Source organism: Rhinopithecus roxellana, chromosome 14, assembly GCF_007565055.1.
Source record: "Rhinopithecus roxellana isolate Shanxi Qingling chromosome 14, ASM756505v1, whole genome shotgun sequence".
Classification (NCBI taxonomy): Eukaryota; Metazoa; Chordata; class Mammalia; order Primates; family Cercopithecidae; genus Rhinopithecus; species Rhinopithecus roxellana.
This window is the reverse complement of record NC_044562.1, coordinates 2,127,588-2,150,192: the sequence shown is the minus strand read 5'-3', so window position 1 is coordinate 2,150,192 and position 22,605 is coordinate 2,127,588. Positions and strand designations below refer to the sequence as shown.

Sequence of the window (22,605 nt, the reverse complement as noted above, 5' to 3'; positions counted from 1 at the left end):
AATAATTGTGACTGGCAGCACAGGTAGATATCAGAATGATGAGGAATAAAAAGTGTTTTCAATATATCTTTGTAATAAATCTGCACATGTAACCCCCTGAACCTATAATAAAAGTGAAAAAAAAAATACAGGTAGAACACAAAGTGTATTAAAAAAGTACAATTATTATGCTTATGTCTTTGATAATAAACATTTCAGAAAGTGTCACTAAGTAAAATCCCCTTGGGGGTGGGGATTTTAAGTCTGCAACCCTAATCTCCAAGGTCCCTTCTAGTTCTAACTTCTTTGGAATGACTTTATTTTACAGATGAGTAAAGTAAGGCTGAAAGAGGTGACATGGCCAATCAGTGGCAGAGCTGGAACTAGACCCTGAGCCTTATAAATTCCAGGACAGTGTTCACTGCACGGCAGCATATATCTGATGGTTTCCATTTCAGAAATGTAACGATTTAGCCAAGGAGAGAGATAGCTGGAAAAACTCGCTAGTTGGATTCAGATATTCATATTAATTCCCTGTTGTACTGCTTTCTGTCAGAGACTCCTGTTCTGATAGGCATTGCAGGAAACAGGAATATTAAAACAGGCAGGCCTTCCCCCATAGTCTTTTTTTGGGGAAATACTATTTTGACCATACCACACTCCAAATCATGACCAGTATACAACTATAGGAACTCAAAACCAAGTACAGCAACTACATCCTAAGATCTCCCATCAACCCTAAATCTCATATACATTTATAGGCTTTCAAAATTAAGACAATTTCCTATTTGTCTATTAATGTCGATCTTTTCCATTAATTAATTTATTTTCCTGGGTCTTTTCCAAGTGCACATTTCTCAAACTTTGAGGACAGTTTATGAAAATGGCAGAGCACTTTCCCTCAGTGATGTTTTCATACATATAATTTTGGAGAACAATTTCTTGAGACATGTTTTGGAAGCTGTATTCCAGAACTCATTATTTTCATGGCCTTCCCTGGTAGGATGGATGAATGATCTTGCCTTAAGAGTTGCAATGAATCTTCTCGTTTCAGTAGAAAATATTATTCCACTTGCAGAAGCTGCAGGAGTAGACTTTAAGCCCAGGGATGGCATGCCTGGGAGTGATCCTAGAAAAAAGAATGATTCTCACAGGACACATTGAGGAATAAGAGTGAGTTACCACCAGTTATTTGCAGCTGGTGAATGTTCTGAGCATTTGGGAGGGAAGGGTATCAGCCTAGTTAACAAGCCTTTCCTGAGAAAGGAAAAGATAGCTTCACAGGTACTGAATGGGAACCTCGCCCTTGTTAGGGTATCAATAAAAGCTGGGCCAGGGTAGCGCTCCCACCAGGAGTGCTGCAGACTCCTCTTCTGTGAGGCTGTTTCAAAAGTTCTACTCTTCACCTACAAAGTGCCTTCCGGTCAGTTATACCATGGCCCTATTATGGTAGCCAAGTGACTATAGTGCAGCGTGATACATGCTTTGCAATTGATGGAATGAGTACAGATGCCATGAAGCAACAGGAAGGAAAGAGAAGAGTTATAGAGTTGGGATTTTACCAGGTGGAGAAAGGGTTTGAGTGTGTCTACATGGGGAGGAAGAAAGGAATTTAAGCAACAAATAACACAAGACATGGAGGTGGGTAAGGGCACAGATGTATTCCGGAAATGGCAAAGATAACTGGAATTCATGAGGAGCTAGTCTGCGGTCAGATTTTGAAGAACCTCCCCCGCTATAAAGGAAATTAAGTTCATCCTGCAGAAAATCTGACACAAATACTTAATATTGTTATACTATTATGATTATCTTCTTGGACGTTGTAGGTTTAGAAGGAACACTGACGATAGCAAGTGGATGAACTCAGTGTCAAGGTATCTAGAGTCTGGGAGACTAATCTGAAGCTTCTGTAGGCGTCAAGGGCCCAGAAGAAAAGGGCAAGAACTAGAAAAGAGGCAACAGAATCAGAATGAGGCATGCGATCAAGAAAGAATAAGATCTTAGTCACCTGTTCACTATGGGACAGTAGAGAAGAGAACGAGGCAAGAACAACTTTTGTCATCTGTTTTTTCCTTCTTGGAATTATTTCCGTGGGATACATTCCCTGGTGAAATGACTAAGTCAAACAAAAGGTAGAGTAATACAGTTCAGCAAAAATAATGTACATCGTCATCACCATACATGCAGAGGTTGCTCCACAAGTGGGCTAGTCTTAGTTACAAGTCTTTACTTTCATTGTTTTGTTCAATGCAACTGCTCGCTCATAATTTTTTTTTTTTTGTATTTACATGTATTTCATTACTGGTAAAATTAGAGAGTCTTCACCCCTAAAAGTTGATTTAGTATTTATTCTTCTGATATTATCATCTCTTTTGTTTATTATTAACTGACCTCAGGCAAGTTATTCAACTAAAGCCTTAGTGTCTTCACCCATACATAGGGGAGAGTAATTATACTTATTGAGGGGATTGCTGTGATGCAAAATGAGATTATCAGAGTAAAAGCCTAGCCCTGGCTTGGTATGGAGTAAGAATTCAGTAGATTACTATACTTATAATAATGTGTTGATGCTACTGCAAACCTTTACTTATAAATGTATAATTTGTTGTTTTATCATATAAACATTATTTATTTTATTCAATTAACTGATCTCACTAAGAAAAAATACTCTGTTTTTGAGTTGGGATAAGTGTATTAGTAAATTTTGTATTAGTAAAGTTTGTTGGCTCTTAAATGTATATACAAGTTGTATTTCTGCTTCTCCATTTCTGCCTAGGTTTTTTTTTTTTTTTTTTTTTTTACTTTCATATTTTAAATCTGTATGGTACTCTTTGAAAAGTTCTCACTTCATACATGTTCTGAATTTGGTAGGACATGTTTTCCTTCATGATTCCTTTGCTAGTTTGCCCTTTCATTTATTTATTTTGTTCGGATTTTAGAACCACTTTGTGAGGATATGTAAAGTAATATTCTGGCACCCTAATTGGAGCCTTGTTACCTTCATAAATTATCTTAAGGGATACCATCATTTCTATTTAGCATGTATTCTTTTTTCTGTCAGGAGCTTATACGCCTACCTTTAATTGAATCTTCCTTACTTCTCCCATTATGTTTTGTTGATTTCTTTATTTCAGCAAAGGACTGGGAGACAGAAGACTTCAGTTTGAATTTCAGATTCTTGAAAACCGACTTTCTCAATCATGTTCTCGGGAAAGTAACTATGTGTCCATTTCTAAGAATCATGTGAAGGTGGCTCTGTCTACTGAGAATCTACTTCAAGTCCATGCTACTAAAATGGAGCTAATATGCGTCATTTCCTCAGCTATAATTTGGGGAGGTTAATACTTGTTAAATCACTAGACTGCTATAAGGTTTGCCCATAAACATTGTAAATAATGTATTCAAAATTATTAAAATGTTACAATATAAACAAGAGTGTGATATAATAAAATGTAATTATATAAATATTTTTGTTTTCTAATGAGCCAGTAAGATTCCGGGGGGGGGGGGGACCATGTCTTCATCTCTTGGTATCCACAATACTTTACGTAGTGCTAGACCATAATAGGAACTCAGTAAGTAATTATATGTTAGGAAATGAATAATGATAAAAAAAATCATAAGGAAAAGGAAAAGGTTTAGGGAACGGTATGGTCTGGAGAAAAATCAGTTTATTCAATCTTACTAGTACATTAACTTCATCTCAATGTATTTTTGTTGTTGTTTTTGTTTTGAGACAACAAGGTCTCTCTCTGCCACTGTGCCTGGACTAATCTTCTTATAATTCAGCATTTATCAATACATTAGTAACTTTCCTTTTGCTAGGCTCTCCTTGTGACAAAATTTTAAAACTTCATATTAGTGTGATGTATGTTATTTGTGTCCTAGAACCTTTCTAGTATTTCCCCCTTAGTATAGTTGCTCTGCTGAAAATGAGACAGGAGCTAGGAGCTGAGTGAAGGAGAAGATGGAAGTGGAGGGAAATGTTATATAATTATCCAACATTTGACTCCAGAGCCAAGAACCAGAAATATGCCAAGATCATAGTAATAACCATTGTCATACCAGATACTAACCAGAAGCTTTCCATATACTGTTTTTAACCTCAAATTAAAGGTGAAACAGAACGACTTCTGTCTGCCAAAACCATAGTTCAGGTTTTTGGTTTCCTTGTAACCTTTCTGGCTGCCCTAATGTCTAAAGCTAAAACTCCTTTTCCCACCATGTCTGCAGCATGGAAAGAAGAACGCTTGTTTAAGGCTTTGGCAGTTCACAGAAAAAAATATTTTGTTTAGAATTACCATTTGTGGGAAACTATTAAGTATACAAACACATTCCACTTATTTGATATCTTAAGCATTTTGTTCTTCTTTTTTTTTTTTTTTTAAATAATCTCAAGGGCTAACAATGTGACCTTATTATGAGAACTGGCCAGAACTCAAATATTTGCATTGAGGAGCTTCTAGGATTTTTGGTTCATTTGTAATATGGAGTCTGATGCAGATGCTTTATGTAGCAGAATGACCTTTCCAATTTTCTGAATAAAAACAAAATGAACTTTTAAGGTACAGGATCATTCACGTCTCCTATGGATCCAAAATGCATTAAAAACTCATTCCATGTACAAACTCTGGAGGCAAGTCCATGAATCCTATAATAAAATCCGCATAGTAGTTTAGAAAGCACTTTCCCTCAAATTATCTAATTGTGCTGAAATCCTCATTATAACTCACTGAAGCTGATAGGGCAGGTGATTTTATTATTATTTCCCTTTCCCATCTCCTCCTTTTTATTGCACAGATGGATGAACATGGGTTAACTTAGAAAGCTTCAAGAGACCCAGTCCCAAGCCTGGTTTGCTGAGTTCAATTCTCACAAATCAGTTTCTCAATCCAGGCACTACTGACATTTTAGGTTGGATAACTGTTTGCCATGGGGGCTGTCTGGTGTACCACAGAATGTTTAGCAGCACCTCTGGCCTCTACCTACTAGATGCCAGGAGCACCATCCCACTGCGCAACAGTTGTGACAGCCAAAAATGTCTCAGACATTGCCAAATGTCCCTGGAAGTAGAGGTGGGAATCTCTGGTTGAAAACCACTAAAAGCTTTCCAAAATGCCAAGTCACCTGTAAGTGATAAGTAACTCCATTTCCACAGAGACTACCTCCACTTCATATCTGCTGTGCTTTCCAGGACATCGTTGCTAGATGTGTCTTCAGATACCAGCTGGGTTGTTTCCAGCAAGAGTATTACAGGCAATGAAATAGCTGTCCCTTATCCACAGGGGATGAATTGCAAGACCTCTATTGCGTGCCTGAAACTGTAGGTAGTACTGAACCCTATGTATACTATGTTTTTTTCCCTACACATTTCACATGAGTGGCCAGGAATTTCTCACCATTATCAACTCCTGCTTTCTTACCTGTAAAACAGGGATGATTTTGTGAATTTCTTTGTAGAGCACAGGTTGAGCATTTGCCTTTGAGGTGGACTGATTGGGTGGTTTCCGGCGAGTGACTTAACCTCCCTGTGCCTTACTTTTTTCAGCTGTAAATGGTAATTCCAACAGTGCCTAATTCACAGGGCTATTGTGAAGACTATGTGTAAAGGGCTGAGAACAGTGTCTAGCACATGCTACGTGCTCAAGAAATGTCAGTTCTATCATTTTTAAGGAATGTTCTTGTAAGTGATGAACAAAGCACTGGAGTGGGACTACAAGTTTCAAATGTCACAAAACATGTCTACATCATTCACCACCATTGCATCCTAAATGTCGAACAGTGCCTGGCACAAAGAACGTACTTTAAAAACATTGATTGAAAAAATATAGCAGTGACTAGGGCTGAGGAAAACTGACTCCCAGTTTCCACTCCAAACCCTGCAACTATCTACTGCCCATCTCACACACCTTGGAAAAGTCACTGATTCTAGATCTCTCATCTCCTGCAGAATGAAGAGATGATGTAAAAGACCTATAAAGTGTAGTGCTATAAATTATAACTGACACTCTTAATTCTACTATACTTTTTAGGAAAAGGATTACAAAAACTTCATAACAACGTAATTTTTGCTTAAAAACAATCAACAGTATAGAGACTCTACAAAGTTGCTGAATTACAGTTTTCAAAAGAAATTTAGTGATGATTGTTTCATCAAAAAGGGCAGTAAAACTTGGCACTAATGCCATCACTCAGTGGTGTGCTACTTTCCCCCCAAGAGCTCTTTAGAGGGGGAAACAAAACAAAGCTGCAGAGTAATCAATGGTCCTGCAGTAATACACTAAGCCTTTCTTGGTTTTCCAATCCTTCTGGCTTGTATGTATTAGAGAAAAGCTTGACTCACTAATAGGCAATGTAATCAAAGTGACTTAAGCTTTCAGAGTCTGTTTCTCTACCTATAAAATGGGATAGGGTAATACCTACCCTCAATGGGAGTATCATGAGCATTACATAAAATAATCAGGCAAATGGCCAAGAAAGAAGCACATTTTCAATTAATGGAAGTTATTACTAGCAATAATAATTGCAATTATTTACAAAAGAATCATATCCCTACAAATGTTAACGGTGTTAAGAGCAATTGTTCTGGCTGGGTATCACATACTATATAATTTTTTTTTTTTTTGAGACAGAGTCTCACTCTGTTACCCAGGCTGCAGTGCAATGGAATGATCTTGGCTCACTGCAACCTCTGCCTCCCAGGTTCAAGTGATTCTCCAGCCTCAGCCTCCTGAGTAGCTGGGATTACCCGCGTGCACTACCATACCTGGCTAATTTTTGTATTTTTAGTAGAGATGGGGTTTCACCATGTTGGCCAGGCTGGTCTTGAACTCCTGACCTCAGGTGATCCACCCACCTTGGCCTCCCAAGGTGCCAGGATTACAGGTGTGAGCCACTGCACCTGGCCAGAAATGCTAATGTAGTACCCAAAGAGACCTCAGACAAAGAAATGCATGCCAGCTAGGTAATTCTTTTTGTGGAAGCACTAGATAAGAGACTAGGAGTGCTGAATGGTGAGTTGGGGAAAAATTAATGTTTAAAGTTAGAGAAACAGTTGGGTCAGAAAAAAAGAACATGAAAAAGCAGTATAGCTCAGTGGCTAAAACACTGCCTAGCTGAGTGGCCTATTTGTTTCTTCACCTTGGAAAAAATGGAGATAGCAATACTGAACAGGATTGTTATAAAGGGTTAGAGAGTTAATATTCATGAACAGCTTAGAACAACACGTGGAATACAGTAAATGCTATCTAAGAATCTGTTACATAAGCTAGAGGGGTGACAATAATGGCTGAAGTGACACAGAATGGCCTGTTAGGAAGCCTTTGTTGTAGAGACCAGCAAAGCGGCCTTCTAAGGGCACAACCTGGAAAGCTACCAGCTCTTTCATCCATTCCACACCCGGGCTCCTTCTCTGTGCAAGGTGAAGTGCCGTGGTCGTGAAGAGTCAATACACATTTGAAATGGTAGAGATGAACCAGTGGCTGAGGCAGAAGAAAATCTCTGTTGCTACTAGGAGTAACAGAAGCACGTGTATAGACAATATGCTATCCCTTCCTGTGGGCTTTCACAGTACTCCCTGTGTATTTCACAGCATCCCAGTTAGACAGAGATCCCAGAGGGGGAAACTGAGCACTGTTCACTGTGGAATGCCCCCTCCACAGTGCTCAGTAAGTATGTGTGGAAGCGAAGCCAAAGTGAACAATAATTAGTCACCTGTATTTACTGAGCACTAAGTACTTGGACCCCTAACTGCTCCACATCCTGTTTTCAACCTCCATATTGCTCTAAATAGCTCAAGGTCAATGTGTGGGAGAGGAGAGATGTAATCCCAAAACTTAGGCTTTTGAGTAAAAACCGAGTCTTCTTTGTAGTGGTGGCCTGAAAGTACCCAGTGGTAACACCGGCTAAGAAGCTTTCTGATGGGGGGAATTTCCTCCAGCATCGTTTCTCAGTCCATCCACAAACACCTCAAAGCTGGTACAAACAAAACTGAACTTAGGAGCTTTGCAAATGAGCTGATCTTTTCTTTCCTTCCTTCTCTACAGCCACCCATCTATCAAATTCTCTTCTGTGCTTTCCTTGAGAACATCCCTCTCATAGAGCCCTCTCACTGATCTCTCTGCCAGCACCTTATAGGATCACACTGGGATTACTACCAGAGAGTCTTACTGTGATTCTGTCTACACATCATTGCAAGACACAGCTTCCTAAAATCCAGGTTTCATCATATTTCTTCCCTGTTCAAGATCTAGGCTCCCTATTCCTTACCTTTGCCCAGTCTACTCTGGTTATCAAGCTCCTTCACATGTGGGCCCCACCCTACCCGTGTAATGCACATACCAACTTCCTTATTAAGGTCTGCATGTAGAATCTCCTGTTCTGTTTAATGACCTCACAGCACTCATCATTGAAGTTTTTCTCTCATTTAATCACCTTTTCCAAAATGTTGACTTCTTGTGCTTTGCCCATGTTGTTTCCCCTTTTGGAATAACTTAATCCTTCTTTTCTGGCTATTCAAGTACCAGCCCTTCAATTAACACTCAAAACCACCTGTGTGGCTTAGATAATTGTATAATTGTATTACCTTGTGTTTCACCCTCTGTTGCCTATGTGTAGGCACAAGTGTTCCCTTCTCAAAAAAAAAAAGATAAATTTCTTGAGAGCAGGGAGTTTGCATTATTTTTACTTATTTGTCCAATAAATATTCACTGAGCTCCACCATTGTGTCAAGCACTGCACTGGGCTTTGGGGTACAATGATGAACACGACAGATACAGTCCCTGTCCTCATAGCATTTACATTCCAGTGTGTATGGGCCATGTGTGCTTATGTGCATATGCATGAAAGAGATGAAAAAATTTATACATATATAAATTTATAACTGAGGTAAGTACCATGAAGACAAAGTATGGGGTGCTGAGAAATCATGACAAAGCTTCACAGCAAAAGAAAATGCCCCTGAGCTGAGATCAAAAGGATGAAATAGAAATGAACAGGCAAACGTCCAAAGCTCTCAAGAAGCCTGGTGTCTTAGGGGAACTGGGAAAAGGTCAGTATCCACAGCTGCAGAGGGCAGACGATGAGCCATATGAGACAAGGCTACTGAGATGCAGGCTGGGTATAGTTCCTGACACTACTAGAATCGAGAAACACTTGCTAAGTGAAAGTAAACTTTAGATGTTCCTTAGGAGTTATAATGCACAATGGCTTGTTACTTCTGAAATATTGTTGTTTGTACATTTGATTTTTCAAATAATGCTGAACACCCAAAGCTTAAAAAATATGAATACTTGTATAACTTGTATGCTTATGAATCCTCATTTTACTGACCCAAATGTGACCAGTGAGGATGCAGGGTGAAGGAAATGGCTCTTTGAAAAGGCTCCATGTGCCATTAATAAAGAGAGGATCTGCTACTATCAGCTTCTGATTTTTGTCTTTCTCAAGTTCAATAAACAAGGCATGAACCAATGACAACTATGACATGGACTACAGTCCATTCCATATTACAAGTTAGATGCCAAAATGCTTTACATAGGCCACCTAACAGATGTTAATGTATTTCAGCCAATACTCATGTGAGCAGGATTCAAACCAGTGACCCCAGAGGTGAGAGGTTATATATCCAATTACAAATTCCCACTTTAAGTGTTAAGATGCCTAAAGTAATATATTTTATTTACATCAAGATGCATTGTATAAACTATATTTGATCAAAGAGATGACTTCACATTCTCAACTTAAATCAAAGAATGCTTACTTAAGTATTTTTTTAATTGAATCAGACTTTAATGCCATCGTATAATCTTTTGGTTAACAGTGCTCATCTTGATTATTCTAACAAAGGGAAACATGGAAATTAATACTTACGTTGTAGAGCTTATGTCATCTATAAAAATACACATTAGAAAATTCAACAGAGGTACCTGGGACATCTGTGAAGGTTTCTCCAAGGATAGACACGTGGAAATTGAGTCCTAAGTCTTTAAGATGCATTAATACCTTAAAAAAGCTTTCTGGATCTTTATCATGCTCCCTGGAAATAAACACACAAAATATAACTTGTGTTACCTCAGGGCATGTGTTAGGAAAAGTGGTTTCACTTCCTACAGTATCAATTTTTTTCACGGTCTATTGCTGGTTGGGGAGCCTCTGGTATCCAAGCGGAGATTTCTTCCTATAACTTCACACTATAGCATCAGCAGTGTTTTCATGTCCACAAACTTGTCTCTTATGATCAGAACCTAGACCTACTGAAGTTTTAAGGATCTGCAGCCTTAAAGGAGAAATCTGCCTTTTCACATCTTAAGGCTAGACTACAGAAAGTATAGTGTATTTACTTTTCCCTAAAATGGTTAATTTTCTACTTAACAAAGGTTAAAAATAAACTTTTTTTTTTTTTTTTAAATTTAAGAAAAGACCAATCTTCAAAGGCTGACTCTCCAATGATCACGAGAATGTACCAACGATGCTTTTCATTTCCATAGGTCTGAATACCTTCCTCTCACATTTACTGAGCTCCTTTGTGCCCACAAGGAACGCACAATTTAGGGAGATTAGAGACCTCTCACTAATCTCTCATTTTAAATAACTGAATGGAGAATTATAAATACATCAAAAGGAGGGAGGTCTGGGTCTATGTCCGCTGAGTATTAACTTAGGAGTGGAGTTATGCACATACAAAAGAATAGTAATAAAGATAATTCTTTCATTTAGTAGAGGCTTTGGAACACATGGATTGTTTTTTGTTTGTTTAGCTTGTCAGTCTTCTTTGTAAATGACAAAATGAGAGGCTAAAGGACACTAAAATTTTTAAAAATTCTACAATTCAACAAATAACATCAAGATGAAGTGAGTTTTTTTTTTTTAGCATCCTAAGGTGTGAATATTTCAGTATTTCTTGCATTTAATTACAGTTTTAAATTATCTTATTTCAGACAGATGTGGACCAGATGTCTTCAAAATATTTGGTTTTTATTTATAATTCAGAATTTTAATTTCTTTTTTACATTATGGAAAAATAGTTATGTATCAGCAATTGAATTTCTCATTTACTAATTATGTAAAATAAATCTGTAAATTGATCAAACTGCTATATGAAATATGAAAATTACATCATTCAGGAAATCTCATGAAAAATGACATCTGCAACCCTAAATGTGTTAATTCACAATTCAGTCAATATTTTCAGTATCATGAATTAAAACAAATGTATTTTCTAATTAACATTTTAAAACAGCATTTATAATCTTATGAAATTGTAATATCTTATACAATTAGAGTTCTATAGCCATTTAAGTTCTATATCTCTCAGTTTGATTTAGTTCAAATAATAAAGAATGCAATGGTAAAATGTTCATTGCTTTTTAAGATGATGTGTTTTACATACATGTACCATTGGGAAGTTTCTGGATAGTTCTCATAGATACTACTGCTATGGGCAAGAACAAAGACTCAAAACACTCTGAAAGTAAAGAATATGCCATATGCCATCTTCAACCATATCAATCAAATAGCTGCCACCTACCTAATCTATAAAATGTTCTTTTAGTCTGATTCTCTAGGAAATACTTAGATGAAAATATTGGAAACAACATAATATATCTTAAAGCGGGAGTATCACCATAGGGAAATCTAGCCATTCAGTTCTCTAAATTTTTCATTTTGAGTTTCAAAATTTTGGCTACGGATACCTAAGAGACCTTATATTCTAAATATGGCTGGGTTTTTTATTTATTTTTGATATTAAAGTAAAATTAGATGAGGTTTGGAGTTGGGAGGAGGTTTAATCGGGTAGAGGTGTAGTTCTTAAAAGAGTCCAGTGTGAATATTTTCAAAGCAGCAGCCTTTATAAACCTCAATTTTCAGTGTTTTTATATAAGATAAATGTATTACAATCCTGCTGTAATCTTTAGCTTTTCCTATAGGTGGACAAAAGCTTTCATATTGAATAATTACTTTGCATAAGAACACAAAAGAGATTTGAGTGAATCCCTTCTTTTTGTTTAAACTGTAATATACGACTGAATGTAAGGTGAGATTTTTTCATTCCCAACGTTATCCCTCAGAAAAAGAGGCATATTAAACTAAAGTCCTTATAAAGTCTCTCATAATACCAGGCACTCTCTCAATTATTTTATTTTAAACAAAGTACTGTTTAGGGAACATGGATTAGCCTGAAACAACTGATGAGAGTTTTGGATGGTTTTAGCAATCATTCACTTGATGGGACCGGTAAAAACAGAAACAAATGAATTTAATATTGAGTTGGTAATTATTTTGGGAGACATGACCTAACAATTCTAAGTGCTGGATGTTGTCGAAAACAAGCATTTTAAAAATCACTAAAAAAAGTAACAGAGTTAAGTGGTTACTGGAGATAAGTAATAAGTGCGTTTTTTTTTCTTCTTTTTTATAGTTGGGGGAAAGATTTCCATCATACAGTTTCACAAAGTCCTGCACCCCAAGCTACTTACAGATGACAGGTGGTAAAAACAGGCCAGTTGCCTGAAGAGGTGCCACCATCATGAAGTCAAGAATGCATGGAAGGGGGAATTGGACCAAAACTGCTTCATGAAATGTAAGGGTGGGAAAACAGCCATACTTCTAAAAATTATTACTTACAGTATGCATTTAAAGTATTATTTATGTCTAAATTAGTAAATTACATACTATAAATATACAAGTTTATTTCATCTATGTCATGCAAACTTTAATATAATCAATTTAGTTGAAAAAAAATTTGGGGTTTTCTTTTCAGAAAAACGAGAAATTGCCTAACATTCAATTATTAAAGATATACACACAAATATTTGGCTACAGGCATTTATCAAGGCACGGATGATATTCAATGGCAGAGCTCAATATATTTTGTTTAGTAAAGAACTCATTCTAGCTATCCAATGGATCATTCAGAGATTGTACCCCAGAGCCTATGACATTAATGAACCCATTTAGCATAATATGTGAATTTGTCTTAAATTCCTTTCTAGAAAACTTAATGTGAAACTCTCATACATATGATTTTAGAATAAAGCATTCAATACGTAGAATGTGGGATTTAAAGATAATATACTGAGTGCCTCTTTCTGCTAACAGCTATCAATATTAAACATATGTACAATGGTATGCCTAATTCGCTACAACCATATTTGTAGATTTATGGGCTCCTAAACACTCTTATTCTCATCCACTGCTGGTAGGAATGTAAACTGAAACAATCTTTTAAAGGGTAATCTGATAATGTAAATAATAAGCCTTAAAATATACACGACTTTTCCCCAAGTAATTGCAATTTAGGAAAGTTATTCTATAAAATAATTAAAGATGTGCACAGAAATTCAGTTAAGAGTATGTTCATAACAGCATTGTTTATAACAGCAACCATCTGTAAATGATCTAATGGAATGATAAGTAAATGTATTTTGACACACATATATGATGCAATACCATGCAGCCATTAAAAAATATTGCATAAATATACTTCTTGAAGTAGAAAAATGTTCAAGAAATACTGTTAAGTAAAAGGGAGATGACAGAGCGGCATGATCTGTGTGATGTGTTTTCTAAGATAAATCAATGTGTATGTCTAGGAAAGTTTGGCATAGGTATACCAAAAGTTATTGGAAATTATCTTTAGGGGTTGTTATGTTTCTTTTTTTGTTTTTTTTTTTTTGCATGTTTTCTATTTTTTCTTTAATAAACATCTTTATAGAAATCATTTTAATGCTTTTAAGAAATTATCCATCTCTAATATTCCACCATAAAATTACTAGATTTTTTGCTTAGCCCTGTAACATTTTCAATATTTAGAGCAGCATAAATCCTCCTTTCCTATAATCCCTATACATTTGACAGTTGCCAATCAAGACAACTTAAGTCTTCGCAAAATATTCCAGAGGATAAGTCAGAGTCCAAGCTTCCCAACAATTTTCATACTCTTGAGTAGGTAAGAATGAAACAGTCTGGCTGGGAATTCATTCCTCCGCACCACCACTATGGCAGAAGAGACCAGCGCAGAAATATTTCAAGCTTACTGGAAGCAGTAGATGCAGCAAGAACAGCTTTTATTCCCAAATATTATTCAGAACATTTGAAAAGCATAAACTGTTTCCATGTGTTTTTTATTCCTATATCTGTTCTCTCTGTTGCTTTTCCAGTTTAGTTTCTTAGAGCTAAATTTCTTCTTATTCATCACTTAACATTCATTCAGTAAATATTTATTGAGGATTTCTAAGTTCTCCATACTTGTCACTTACACTGAACTGTTATCCTTTCCTATTTTTTCACATAACTTTATACATACTGAATACAATCTCTTTAGTTTCTTCCCTTGCTTGGGCAGAACACTGGTTCTTTACGAATGCTATAGTGTTCCCAGGAGCATGTCACTGGCATGAGAGCTCCATCAGGAAAGGATAAATGTTACTTGTTTTGTTTACTACTAAGGACCCAGCACCTAGCTAAAAAGTGGTAGATACTTGTGTTCATCAATATCCACTCATTCTCTCTTTCTGAGCACACAGAAGACTCCATCTTCATCTTCTTCCAGTAGTATAAGGACATTGGACTACTTCTGGCCAATGGGTTGATGTATGCCACTTTCAGACAAAAGTATCTAAAAGCAGTTCTGGCTAGATATTTCTCTGCTGTGGTAGACCTTAAGATGTCTCGTGTTTCGAGGATTAATTTTAAAGAGTGATGCAGTCTGGGTGGCCACATGGGGGAGAGTTGCCCTGTAAAGCCACCTAAACATGCAGCAGACTTTGAGTAGGTGAGAGAAATGTACTTTGGTTGGGTTTAAGCAACTGAGATTTGGGGAGGGGGAGTGTCTTCATTACTGCAGCATAATGTGGCCTATCCTAACACATTATCTGTGGCATAAAATTAGCTCCTCTATAAATATTTGTTGAATAAATGAAGGTGTAGGAAAAGCGAGTTGCATTTATAGAGCTCCTGTTACATTCCAGATTCCATGTTAAGCACCTGATCATAATCTTACTTCAGCCTCTCAACCAAGTGGTCATACAAATATAACTATTCCTTCATTTAAGATCACACAGAAGAGACTCAGTCTGCATCTGAAATTACATCTAATCACTATGAAGTCATTTTCTTTTAGGCAGTTTTTGACTTTTTTTTTCCTTCCCACATATAATCAGAGGAAAAACAAGAGTTGGTGCCTTCAGCCCATAGTAACATTTCCAGATCATTAAATCATAAACATTCTTTAGTTTCTTGTTACTTGAGGTTCAAACTCATTGGATAATAGATGGCAATAAGGATATGGAGAAGCAATATGGAATTATGGTCTCTCCAACACAATGGTATCAAATTTCTTCACCTTTCTGATATTTTGCTAAACTTCATCTTTACTTCCCATTATGAAATAGCACTTCACCTCCAAATCCAGCGACGTGTTCCTTATTCAGAAACGTGAGGCTTCTACTTACCACCCTGTGCTAACTGTTAGAATTACCGACTTCTCCACTATGCTTTCGAGGGCCACACACTCTTCACTCCTCTCTGCGTGCCTGACACAGCAGGGATCAGTTTTGGTTTCCCTCCACACCTGCAGCTTCTGCTTCCCATGTGGTGTGTCATAGTGCTTTGAACGTAATTCAGACAGTAGTCTCGTTAGCCACTGATTTCTCAACTTCTCTCTGTCTCGTTTGCTCTTGCTCGTTTTCTCTCTTTTGGCTACGACCAGCGTTTTCTTTAACCCTACAGGTGCTCCTCACCATCATTTACTTAGAGTTGACAAAGACCAACCATATCCATGTGGCTTTCTGCAAATGTTCACACTGCATTCCACCCTTTAACTTTGCTTTTTGAGGGAGGGTAGAAAGGACAGTTCAGAAAGAACCGGCTCTGCCTCTGTCTAGCAGCAGGCCGGTAAGACCAGCAGATACATTACATAACCATGTGCAACCTGTTTCTTCATCCTTAAGATGGGATAACAATAGCTACATTTAAAGAGTCTGTTGTGAGGAATGAAGAAATGTCTGGCACCCTGAAGAATACAATACGCTCTCATTCTCTCCATCTTTTGTATTTGTAGTTATTTTAACGGTATAAATTTTAATCAATTTATTCCAGTTCTACTCCCCTGAATCCAAAGACATTCAAGATGGTAAGATGTTTTATTTTCATTGCTTCAGGAAAGACATGGGATGGAGGAGAGGGGGAGGAAGCCCCTCAACCAAAAAAAGGAGCAGTCTTCTTAGGTGTTTACAGAACACCTAAAATCCCTTCAAACAGGTACAAATAAGTAGGCAAAACGCTATGAGAGTGTAGCATGCACCCTCCTACACCGTGTCTCCACTCTGCTTCCAGACAAGAAAACACAAGGGACTGATGGACAGGAGCGGAGGAGAACAGAGCTCTGAGAGTCCCAGAGGCCATGCACTATGCTTCTAGAGAAAGAAGCACGACTCTAGAGAGTGAATGTCTGAGTCTATGTCACTAGGCATAGACAGTACTGGAAACAGCCTCAAGAGATTCCTGAGCCATAGTGGGTATAAAAGTGGAAGTGTGGATTCTGTGAGTGAAATGGAAGGATCACAGAGCTGTAGGCAGATAGACAGAAGCAAGGGATCCATTAGCAATGGGCCATGAGGAAAGGGGACCGGGAAAATGGAAGACAGAGAATCTTGAACTGCTTGAGATTTCTATCATCATATTGAAATGGGCCATCATACAGAAATTAAGTTACCAAAAAATTAAATTCTATGTGTATCAGGGTTTCATGCCATCTGCACATATTCATACTCTCAACTTTCTTTTTAATAGCAGGAGATGTGTCTGTCTTTCAAAATTCAAAGTCCATGAGCAATCCAAGATCTTCCATTTCGTTTTTTTCTCATATTCGGTTTGCTTCCTGAAGTCTGTGATCCTACTCTTAGTCCACGATTCGCCATTCACATATTTGGCATCTTCAAAATACCCCTTTACCTGATAATACTTATTGACAAGAAAGTTTTCAATAATGTACTGTTTTTGGGTGACTTTTCACAGATCATTTCACCTTAGCTGTGTTCCTCTTTCCTCATCTCCTGGGTTTTCTCTATAGCTTTGCTATTCCCATTCTCATTTTCTTGGATGAAAGTGCTAATAACACCAATTCCCACCTTTGCCCTCCTTCATTCTCATGCTTGTTACGCTCTCTCCTACTTTTGACACCATTGACTGTAATCTGTTTGCTTAGAAATTATCTTTGCTTGGTTTTCAAATACTGCATTACAATGACAACCTAACGATCTTCTCCCCAGTTAAATCTTCCCACTCATTCCATCCTGAAGGCCATGCAGTGAGAACCATCTTCAATAAATCATTTTTCCCACTAGGTCCACCCCACAACAGATTTCTTCTAAATCCCTCCACTGCTAAAAGCTTAGACTCCTCAGGTTGTTTCTTTTCAACAGGATTTCCAATCTCACTGGATATTGTATACAGTCATTTTTATTCAGCTGTTTAACTTGCCAATGAATTTCCTTTCTCTGCAACTCTGGCCAGTAAGCCTATAGAAACCCATGCCTCGGGCCGGGCACGGTGGCTCAAGCCTGTAATCCCAGCACTTTGGGAGGCCGAGACGGGCGGATCATGAGGTCAGGAGATCGAGACCATCCTGGCTAACACAGTGAAACCCCGTCTCTACTGAAAAATACAAAAAACTAGCCGGGTGAGGTGGCGGGCGCCTGTAGTCCCAGCTACTCGGGAGGCTGAGGCAGGAGAATGGCGTAAACCCGGGAGGCGGAGCTTGCAGTGAGCTGAGATCTGGCCACTGCACTCCAGCCTGGGCAACAGAGCGAGACTCCGTCTCAAAAAAAAAAAAAAAACAAAAAAAAAAAAACAAAAAAACCCCCAAAAAAACCCATGCCTCAAAGAACTGGAGGGACATGAAGTGTCTTAATTAAGGCAAATGGAGTCTTCCCTACTCCTGGGATGTTACTTAGGCAGCAGTCACCATCCCACATACTTTAAAAACAGCACAATGTATGTAATTACTTCCTCTCAGACTGGGGAGACTCTATGAAACTAAACTTTTCTCTCTCCAGTTCATTACTAAGTCTTCCCATTTTCTGTAATCAAGTTTCTCCTTGTCAAATGTGGTAACTGGGGCTGTAAATTCAAACTGACTAATCATTCAGATTTTCTTTTGGATTTAACATTGTTTTCCTCCAAGAAACATGTAGGAAATACATTCAAAACTGCTTGCTAGTTACCCTGAGAGCTGCCCCAGTAGTCCAGTCTACCTCCTCTAGTTAGAAATTCTCCCAAGGTCCAGTTTAAGAAACTATTTGACGTTTGCAAGAATTGTTGTATCTCTACCTCTTGGATAGGAAAATGTATGATTCTTATATCCTGCTTTACTCTGACAACCAGGGAGCTTACAACCATGTTCTAAAGCGCTCAATCTCAGCAACTATTACATGGAAATCATAGCACTGAAAAATACAGTAACACAATTAAAACAAACAAACAAACAAAAAGAAAACAACCCTCACTGGATGGGCTCAGTGGTAGAGAAAGGATTACAGAGGATAGAATCGGTGATCTTGAGACTAATAGAATTTGTACAATGTGAACAACAGAAAGAAAACAGACTTAAAAAAAAAATAAAAGAACCAAACTTCAGGGACCTATGGGATAAAAACAGAAGATCCAACATACGTATTATCAGAGTCCCAGAGGGGACTCTCTTAGTTTTAAGCTGCACGTGAATCTATAATTATTTAATAAATATTTCAATTATAACAAAATGCATGCCCATTGTAATAAAATCCAAATAATTGAGAAATAAAGGAAGTAAGCACTCAAAGCTCACTCCTCACCCTGCCTGATTCCACTCCTCAAGTGTAACCACTACCAACTACTGTTTGGTGAGTAGGCTTCCAGACCTATTTCTATGCATATGCAAACATATAGATTTGTATAAGCGTATTTTTACAATACCTTCCTCATTTTATAAACAACATCAATGTCAGTCACGTAAACTGCATTTTCACCAAATATATAACAGAACATCTATCTACATCAACACATATAGATATCTCATTTTAAAATCGTTCTAATACATCTCATAGTTTTTATATAATTATCCTACTAACGGACACTTAAATTGATTCCAATTTTTTGATGTTTCAAACAATACTAAAAGTGACATCTAGCTCTTTTTGTAACATTCAGATTTCTCTTTTCTGGAGTTTCTGTTTTTCCTGTTACCTAATAAATATAGTCATTCCAAATCTCTCAGCAAGGCCTCTTTTTTTCCATTCCTATCATGCTCATCCTCTTTTAGGAATGAATCCATTTTATTTCTTCTTTTTTTTCAGCAAAACAAGGTTTTTTGTTTGTTTGTTTGTTTTAATTTTGAGTTCAGGAGTACGTGTGCAGGATGTACAGGTTTGTCACATAGGTTAACGTGTGCCATGGTGTTCTGCTGCACAGATCATCCCATTGCCTAGGTATTAATCCCAGCATCCATTAGCTATTCTACCTGATGCTTTCCCTCCTCCCCCACCAACTATCTGACAGGTCCCAGTGCGTGTTGTTTCCCCACGTGTCCAGGTGTTCTCAATGTTCAGCTCTCACTTATAAGTGAGAACATGCAACGTATGTTTTTTTGTTCCTGCCTTAGTTTGCTGAGGAAAATGGCCTCCAGCTCCATCTATGTCTGTGCAAAGGACATGATCTCTTGGAACTAACCCATTTTTAAAGTTTTACCTACTCATGTTTGTTACATTGTTAAGTTCCTCCAGGGCAGAGATCATGTTGTTGTTTAACCTCTGGTTCCCCTGTCTATCACATAGTCTAAAAAGTCAGTAAACTGAATTGACTCTAAATCTAGATCAACTCTCTGTGAATCTCATCTTTGTATTCCTTCCTCCTGTGTGTATTTTGCTATTTATGTAACCAGATGAATATAGAGAATCTTCTCTTGATGTCAATCACAACTCATTTATAACACTTAAAAACTAAACTGCTGTCCCTAATCAACTTATCACCAACCTAGTCATTTCTTCTTTCATAAATAATTTAAGATTTGTTTGCTCAACCCCATTTTTATAGTACAATGTTTTCACCTCATACTTTAACACTGCTGAGCTTATGACTCCCTCTGCCAATCCAGCTTCCAAAAGACTGTTACATTATCATTTCCAACATGATTTTCCTTTAATATATCTTAACTATACACTAACTAGAAACCATTAAAGCGAAATTAAGCTGCCCTATCAGACTTGAAGTATTTCCATCATTCTCATCCTCTCCCTCTGTGCTGTTTGCAACCCCATACTCCTTTGCCCATAGTTCTTGTGTTTGAAACACATCCTCTTCTCTTCTCTGCCACTCCTTGTCCACTGCTTACTTCAAATTTGTTACTTGCAGTCATCCCTGAGAAATCCCGTATCACTCTGATTTACTCCTGCACTAACATTCATATACTACTGATGATTTCATGAATATGTTCTTGTATATTATTTCATATTTATTTGTATGCTGTCTCCTTATAATTAGTCTGAAAGCCCGACATATCAGAGAAACCCTTTGACTCCAGAAGTTGGCAGGTACTCAAAATACAGCTTTAGAATGAATGAATGAATGAATGATGGCTGAATAGAGAGTTATATTTTTAAAACTTTGGTAGGATAGGTCTATGAAATGACAGGAAGAACCATGTTTTTTTTTTTTTTTTTTTTTTTCTTAAATGGAGAATTAAACATGGTTTGGAATTACTAGATGCTGTTCATCAAAATGCATTTCAATTCTTAATAACAGGTTTTCATATTCAGTTGTGGACATTTTGTCATGTCTAGAAATGACAAGGTCTTCAATCAGATTAAGGGAAAGAATCTTAATTCGAGGAGAAAAACCCATTCCAAAACTTGTTTCTGATTTAAAAAATGTTAAAATAGAAATGGACAGAGTGATTAATAAGAAATCCCTGCAATGTAAAGAAAAATGCTGAAATTCTGTGTATTTCATGTTTTATGTCTTGTTTCTAGACCCATATGAGACTGCTGTGTTTTTTGGCTGACACAGAGATCTCATAGAAGAGACAGTCTCCCTTACTCAGCAGCAACTGCTAAGTATACCAGATTGTTATGGCAATGATTGTGGACAAGGGTGAACACAATATGGAATGTCTGTTCTATAAAGACCTGCAAAAATGATGTGTTCTTGTTGCTACATATGTTGTATTTTTTTCATTTTATAAACAGAATTAATTACATATCTCCTCTCTTCTGTATTCTTACAAATGGGATAAATCTCTATTACTCTACTTAGTCCTTTTCATGATACTAAAAGGTTCAGTCCCAAATCTTGTTACCCCAGTTTTTTTGTGGCTCATTATTTCAGGTTATTAAGAACTAATCACGGGCGGGCGTGGTGGCTCACACCTGTAATCCCAGCACTTTGGGAGGCCGAAGTGGGCAGATCACAAGGTCAGGAGATTGAGACCATCCTGGCTAACACGGTGAAACCATGTCTCTACTAAAAATACAAAAAATTAGCCAGATGTGGTGGTGGGCACTTGTAGTCCCAGCTACTCGGGAGGCTGAGACAGGAGAATGGTGTGAACCTGGGAGGCGGAGCTTGCAGTGAGCTGAAATTGTGCCACTGCACTCCAGCCTGGGTGACAGAGCGAGACTCCGTCTCCAAAAAAAAAAACAACAACAACAACAAAAAAAAACTCATCACATTAAGTTCTGAAGGCAGACTAAATACTTACATGCAAAAGAATAAGGGATTCTGAATATTCTAATAACATCACATGCTATAAATTAACTACACTGCTCGAGAAAAAGTTCTCCAGAATGAGAAGCCTCATGAAACAAAGAATTAATTAAATATACTTACTGTTAGTGAGTATCAGAACAATTTCTTTTTTTTTTTTTTTTTAGACGTTTCACTCTTGTTGCCCAGACTGGAGCGCAATGGCGTGATCTCAGCTCACTGCTACCTCTGCCTCCCAGGTTCAAGCAATTCTCCTGTCTCAGCCTCCCAAGTATCTGGGATTACAGGCATGCACCACCACGCACAGCTAATTTTTTTGTATTTTTAGTACAGATGGGGTTTCACCATGTTGGCCAGGCTAGTTTTGAACTCCTGACCACGGTGATCCACCTGCCTTGGCCTCTCAAAGTGCTGGGATTACAGGCATGAGCACCCAGCCACCAGAACAATTTATTTATAGCAAAGAAAAGAATAGATAACAGAGACCGGGTGTGGTGGCTCATGCCTGTAATCCCAGCACTTTAGGAGGCCAAGGCAGGTGGATTACTTGAGGTCACGAGTTCGAGATCAGCCTGGCCAACATGGTGAAATGCCCTCTCCTCTAAAAATACAAAAATTAGCTGGGCATGGTGTTATGCACCTGTAATCCCAGCTACTCAGGAGGCTGACGCAGGAGAATTGCTTGAACCCGGGCGGCGGAGGTTGCAGTGAGCTGAGACCACGCCACCACACTCCAGCCTCCTGTGGGACTGAGCAAGACTCTGTCTCAAAAAAAAAAAAAAAAAAAAAAAAAAGATAATAGAGAATAACCAATTAGATAGTGTATTTCATGAGAGATCATTTTAACAAAATTGGCTTGCTTTAGAGATGTATGTATGTAAATCCACA

At 37.7% G+C, this 22,605-nt stretch overlaps 1 protein-coding gene across 6 annotated transcripts in view; it reads right to left on the bottom strand.

Annotated features, from left to right (window-relative positions):
- Nucleotides 1-22,605, bottom strand: part of GTDC1 (glycosyltransferase like domain containing 1) — a 388,102-nt gene that overhangs the window by 15,688 nt on the left and 349,809 nt on the right. For all 6 annotated transcript variants that reach the window (XM_030916918.1, XM_030916919.1, XM_030916923.1 and 3 more), the window contains one exon: nucleotides 9,906-10,015. In XM_030916918.1, the coding sequence (XP_030772778.1) occupies nucleotides 9,906-10,015 (110 nt within the window). The remainder of the gene's footprint in view (nucleotides 1-9,905; nucleotides 10,016-22,605) is intronic.